A 6,653-nucleotide genomic window follows, 5' to 3' on the forward strand; every position below is an offset into this window, starting at 1 on the left:
AAAGGTGGTTGTTAGCTATGAGAGTAGTTATGCACTTTAATTGTGAAGATAGTATACCCTTAGAGGGTAATTGCACTGTATTAAAGAGATAGTAAATGAAAATGCACTTTGAAGACTTAAAGATATAATACCCGTAAGGGTAGTTACCGTGCATAGCGTAGGAGTTGTTTACATTAGTGTAAATATGTTTGGTAACGTTAAAGAAATTAATTCCTTCCGAATAGGGATGCCACAGTTACTATTAATTTGCTTTATACCTGTTATTAAGCATTCAAAAATGTTCTTCATGTCTTTTAACACCTGTTTGTTTATGTTTTCCTTTCCCAGTCTGGGAGTACTGAAGTTAACGGGGGGAGTGCAGCACCCGCAGGTAACCGGTTGCTGCAGTGATGTTGCCTTCCCTTCGGGGAGGGTGATGTCACACTTGGAGGCAAGGGGGGGTTGTTTCTATCAGGTACGGCACTTACATTCAACACATCTGAATCTAGGCCAGGAGGGGGAGCTCAGAACCCGGATTCAGGGGAGCGTCCCTTAGCCATACTATATGCATCTTGGTTTGGAGGAGGAGTCAGTCAGTCTGAGAGAGGAGAGTAGAAGGACATCTGGAGGAAACGTGGGGGCCGAGCATCCAAGAGGGAGCTGCTACCCCTGGAAAGAGAAGCTGAAGGAGACTTGAATTGTGGAAGAGCTTAGAGGAAAGAAGTATAGAGGAGGAAAGGGCTCAGGAGGGGAACAGCGGAATGACACCCTCAGAGTCAGAGCGCAGAAGCCGGGTACCGGGAGCCCGAGGTCGTGTTGTTCTCCAGGACGCGTTACAGAACCGGAGGGAAAAGCAATATATGTCAATTGCCCGTAGCAAGTCTGAGGTGAAGCAGTGACCGTGAGAGCTGGGTCATCTAAGAGATCCTATAAGCAGGCTCAAACTGCCTATCGTACAGACATCTGTCTTAGAACAGGAGGAAGGGGACTTGCACTGAGCTTCAAGCAGCAGGGACCTAATTAACTACATGGCGCCAGCAGGAAAGGCTTACAGACCTCACCTGGTAATGGGATCTCTTATTGCCTCCAAGCCAGCCGGACCACAGCTACCCTGTACTTGGTACCCTGGACTGAGGACTACTACTACCATCAGTAAACCAGTTAAAGACTTGCAAACCTGTGTCATCGCTCTTTGTGCATTTTTTGGCTTACACCATCTTGCCATACACCTGGGAAGCCCTAGGGACCCCGCTTCACCTGTGGGAAACGTTACCATCTTGCTGCAACAACATCACCCCAGAAGACCCCTTTTAGCAGCATCGGTCCCTACTGACCAAACACCACAGGTGGCGTCACGAACATAGACATTACAAATTCCCCTAAAAGACCTTTTTCTTTAATTGCACATCCAGAGCCACAGACCGGGTCGCAGCCACCGTGACATCCCCTTTAAGACCGGACCCAGTACCGAGTACCCCACTGCCCAGGCGGGGCGATCCAGAACCGTTGCCCCTTGGATCCCGGCTGCTCCATGACAACATATCAGCTCTTGTTCTTCCAGGCTCCTCTGTTGATGGGGCGTGACTGCCGACGTCATGCTAAGCGACAGCTGGCTCCCCCCAGCTAGGAAGCGGGGAGCCGTCAGTCACTAGGAATGATGTCAACAGTTACACCCTGTCAGCAGAGTAGAACAGATGAGAAGCCACTGTGGAAGCTGCTGAATCGCCAGCAGGAGCAGTCTGTGACCACTCTGCGCCGGCAGAATATGGCAGTTACCTTCCTGTTTAGTTCTGTGAGTCCATAGTCATGAAATGTAATAGTCCCATATAACCCCTTAATGTTTTTCTATATGTATGAGAAAAGTGGTGAATAAAAAAGCAATCAGTAATTTGAAAATATCTTTATTTGTTATCCAAACATAAAAAAAGACAGAAAATATTCTCTTTTTACTGAAAAGATATTTGAATAATGATTTCTACTTGTTAAAAAAAAATGCCTCTCCAAAAATATTGCATATTGCCAAATTCTAATGCCGCTGCAGCCTTGCGTTGACTAGTGAGCGGGCACATGATGCGCAAGATCATCAGATCAGTGGATGGATGTTTTTCACTTTTAGTTTCATCGTGATGGTTTTAGTTTTGATTATTGCACCTATAAATGTCTCCAGCCCGAGACAGAAGCCAAAGGAATCCGGAATCGTAAGTGACATGCTTGAAGGTTGCGCAAAAATCTAGACGAGTCCACACTGTGCCAGTTGGGTTATTGGCAGAGATACCATCCCTAAAAAAAAAAAAGAGAGAATCAGTGGTGATACAGATATGGAGCAATGCAACACAGTTCAATATGTACACGGAAGAGAAATTCTAACGGGTTTCACGTCAATAACATGTATGAATTCTACAGAGCTCCCCTAGGATAAAACATATTTGTGAGACCAATGGACAACTTTATGGTCCTCTCCATCTTTCCTATTATCAGTGGAGGTCTGAACAGAAGTATCACGTCCTCTATAAATGGGGCACATGTGGTAAGAGAGGAAAGACCATTGTAAGCTCTTGGTGTTCTCTTATACGGTTTCGGCCTCTGTTATGTTCAAAAAGTTGTGAAAGTTTACTGCAAAAAATAGGGTAGTGCCAAATGACTAGAATGCTCCACATGGAAGCATGATATGGTTCTCGGTGATATCAGTAGGTATCAATTTTAATGGATATCTGTACTCCTCTGAGAAAGAAGAATACGAATAGAGGAGAGCGTTCCAAATTGTATTGGTTAGTACAGTAAGAGAGTCAAGCACTCACCTTCTGAAAGCATTTCCAGCCTCGTTGACCCCATAGACAAATCCATCGGTGCTGACTTCCAACATGAGGAGTCTGCCATCAACCTGCTGCCATTGACTTCCTACACACGCTTCTGGGCTCACATTTTGACGGAAAAAGATATTGTTGTCGCCGTTAACACCCCAGCAACCGGCAGAACCGCAGCTGTAATATTTCAGTTTTCCATCCACAAGGCTAAATGACACCAATGAAGCCTTTGAAGTTACACAACTCTGTTTCAAGCAATAAATGCTGTTGTCAGCGCTTACTCCAACCAGGAACTGATTACCACCGGCGTCCACCTGCTTCAAGAGTCCTGTAGATGTCAAGAACAGAAAGAACACTTGTTACATAGAGGATTCAAGACAACTATGGTTTCGCACGTAAATCATTCCTCAAGCGTTGTCACCCTTTGTTACTACGCACAAATTAGACCCAATGACCTAAAGCCCTTGTCCTGTTGAGAAAACCCATTGTCACATACTTTATTAAGAAATGTTGGGGTTTAGAGGGTTCCTCCATTCAGAATCCCAATCTCTTGGCCATGGTGAAAAGTGGATTCTAAAAGTTTCTCTTGCCCTTGTCCAACATTACATACCCAACCTTCGGCTTCTTTTCTCTTTGACACTGGGTTTTAGTACAGATTACATCATTGAAAATACATGGACGCTCAGTCAAGATGACTGTTGGCCAACTAAGCATTAGGCAGACACCCATCTAGGAAGCATTGCCACTAGACACATAGACATCTTGACAATGTAACGTGAACCCATCTCACCTGTCACAGACTGCCATTGATTGTTTTGAAGTTTGAAGACAACACTGGCATTATTGACTCCCCAGACTCCAGCCGGTCCTACCGACACATGGATAAGTTGCCCAGGAACTTGTTGTAAGCTACTGGTCACCAAGAAGATGTTTCCATCATCATTCACACCATACACTTGTCCAGCACCAGCATCGATCTGTTTTAGTTTTCCAGGTATTTGAGTACATTGAAAATCTGGAGACAAAAAAAGATCACAAAAAGTTCAATTAATTTGTATGTTTACTCTCCTGTAGTGTGAACACTAGTCATCATTTAGACAAGTTTTCGGAACACAGACTAGGATGTCCAAGGTAAAACACATTTCCTAATTTCTTGACTATTTGCTCACAACCTCCTTTCCCCCAATTGGCTTCAGCCACAGTCTACAAGATTAACCCTCAGGGACAAAATAATGACAGTGAGGTACAATAGCACTTTTTGTTATCTGGTAATTGACCTTTAATTATGTCGGATGCAATAAATGAAGACAATATCATTTAGCTAAGACTAGCAAAAACAAACAAACATGAAATTCAAGAAAAATACATTAATTGGGTAATAACTTCATCATCGTTGCTCATTATTCCATATTTTATTAATAGGTGGATCTCATCAGCTTGCGGCAACCACAAAAAGTTAGGATGGTTTCTCACATCCGTAAAACATTGACCTGCTCTGATTGGAAGACATCTACTGACCACTAAACCGTCCACCGAAATGACCACTGGGCTAACCACTGGGTTGACCACTGGGCCAACCACCAAGCTTCCCGAGTTGAGATAACTGACTCAAATATGCCTACTAAGCATTTAGCTCAGAGCGTCGGGCAGGGTCTTCAGATCTGAGCATGGTCAGTGTTTCATGGACAGTACAATGGATAAAAACCCTAAAAGTGTCAGATGCAAACTTTTGACATCTATAGGACCTTTTTTGGGGGGCTGTGAACCATATAAATCAACAAGGATCTTATCCAAACTTATATATAGGAACCTTCTGGATATTACGGGCTACCAAGATCCAAAGGATCCATCTACAGTTGCCTACAAACTAGCTGGGGAAAGCCACAGCCAAAGGATCCCACCTGTATGGTGTTGAATATTATTTAGCTCTTGGTTAGCCCAACTGCATATATATGAACTTGCATATGGTTCCTATCAATTCTAGATGGACCACAGCCTCCACGAAAAAGTCCTTTCTCTATTATGGATTACCGGTCTAAATTACATAAACTATTAAATAACTAATCATTTTTTTATAAATAAAAAAAAGGATCATTAGTGCACATGTCATATAAATGGTCAATACTCTTCTACATCAATGGGAGTCAGACATGGAGGTAGAGAAGTGGTCAAAGGAGAAGAAGGTCTTACCGGCAGCTATATAGGAGGCTCCTGAGCAGAACAGGATCAGTCCGAGGATGAAGCTCATGGTGGCTGGAGATGGAGTCAGGGAATGTCATAAGCTACAAACTCCATCCTATTTATACAGGACCCCAGCTCCTCCTTACACTACAACCACCTTACTAATGGTCAGAATTTCAGGGAAGGAGATAATGATCTGCTCCTTAACTGAGTCTGTGTTGATTTCATGGTAAACATCATGAAGAATGGAAAAACTTATTTCTCTATCCATAGAACACCAGAATAAAGACCCTAATACACATTGACATTTTTTTAAAAATTAGTTTTATGTGTGTTTATACGTGTAATAGGCTTTGACTTTTTTTTTTTAGAACTTCATAAAATTAGGATTTTATTTTGTACCCTATGATTTTTTTTTTCATTTATTTTACAAATTATGTCATTTATTGAATGTTTTATGGAAATGCAAAAAAAAGTGTTTAAAAAACTGCAACAAAGTTTGCCCTTAGAGGTTGAACTTTTTGGTGCAGTGTAAAAACTGATATTAAAATCTGTAGGAGGAAACCTTCCTAAAATGGATTGCATTTGTTTGTAAAATAAATTCCTGAACCAATGAAAAACACATCAACGTCAGACTAGCCTAATTAGAGTATCCAACATTCCCCGGGAAGTCTAGCTCCTGGCACAAAAATGGACCCCAATTTGGAGGTGACTTTGGAGCAATCACTGGCCACTAGACTCTGTTTTTCTATGGGATGTTTCACAAATAATGATTAGATCTTATTGATGAAATATCCTGTGTCCTGTGTATACAATGTTCCCCAAAAACTTTTTTAAAAACTAACCGAATAATTTCCCAATTTCCCAAAAATTTACGGATTCTATCAAATCCAAAAGATTGGATATTCAAGTCTTCTGAATCAAGTAAAAAGGTGTCCACAGCCAGGACCATTCTGCTAGTTCTAAATTGGACTTGTAGGGAAAAAATATATATCATACTTACCTCCCTCCTCAGTTCCTCTCTGGAGCTTGCTGGCTTGCTAACATACCTACTACCTCCATTTCGGCTCTGGTCTCCTCTTCACTACACGTTGCTCCATGTAAACAAATGATGAGGCACATCTTATGATATCAGAACATTCATAGAAACCTAACCGGTGCTGGAGGCATTGGTCAAGAGGAGACCAGAGTGTACAGTGAGTCTCAGTAAGCCATCACTGGAAGCATTAGTAAAGAGGAGACGAGAGTGCGGATTGACACACTGGGTCTAAGAAAGCCATCGCTGGAGGCATTGGTGAAAAGAGGTCCAGAATGCGAAGCCATCGCTGGAGGCATTGGTGAAGAGGAGACCAGAGTGCGAAGCCATCGCTGGAGGCATTGGTGAAAAGGGGAACAGAGTGCAAAGCCATCGCTGGAGGCATTGGTGAAAAGGGGACCAGAGTGCGAAGCCATCGCTGGAGGCATTGGTCAAGAGGAGACCAGAGTGTACAGTGAGTCTCAGTAAGCCATCACTGGAAGCATTGGTAAAGAGGAGACGAGAGTGCGGATTGACACACTGGGTCTAAGAAAGCCATCGCCGCAGGCATTGGTGAAAAGGGGACCAGAGTGCGAAGCCATCGCTGGAGGCATTGGTGAAGAGGAGACCAGAGTGGGGAATGGGTTTAAGAAAGCAATCACTGGAAATGTTGA

At 43.0% G+C, this 6,653-nt stretch overlaps 1 protein-coding gene across 1 annotated transcript; it reads right to left on the bottom strand.

Moving 5' to 3' along the window:
• Positions 1 to 2,021: 2,021 nt before the first annotated feature.
• On the bottom strand, positions 2,022 to 5,031 carry LOC138652155 (fish-egg lectin-like). Its single transcript, XM_069742926.1, has 4 exons — positions 4,974 to 5,031; positions 3,574 to 3,798; positions 2,778 to 3,111; positions 2,022 to 2,259 (listed from the first exon to the last, which is right to left on the bottom strand). The coding sequence occupies exons 1-4, from the start codon at positions 5,029 to 5,031 to the stop codon at positions 2,112 to 2,114; spliced, it is 765 nt and encodes a 254-aa protein (XP_069599027.1). The 3' UTR covers positions 2,022 to 2,111.
• Positions 5,032 to 6,653: the final 1,622 nt, after the last annotated feature.

This window comes from Ranitomeya imitator, chromosome 10 (genome assembly GCF_032444005.1).
Source record: "Ranitomeya imitator isolate aRanImi1 chromosome 10, aRanImi1.pri, whole genome shotgun sequence".
NCBI lineage: Eukaryota > Metazoa > Chordata > Amphibia > Anura > Dendrobatidae > Ranitomeya > Ranitomeya imitator.

Bases quoted from the DNA above. Each gene is read 5' to 3' on its own strand.
- LOC138652155 (XM_069742926.1), bottom strand. From the start codon at position 5,031: ATGAGCTTCATCCTCGGACTGATCCTGTTCTGCTCAGGAGCCTCCTAT. The intron at 3,799-4,973 runs GTAAGACCTTCT...TTTTGTCTCCAG, and splicing joins AGCCTCCTATATAGCTGCCG to ATTTTCAATGTACTCAAATA. The intron at 2,260-2,777 runs GTGAGTGCTTGA...TTTTTTTTTTAG, and splicing joins GCTGGAAATGCTTTCAGAAG to GGATGGTATCTCTGCCAATA.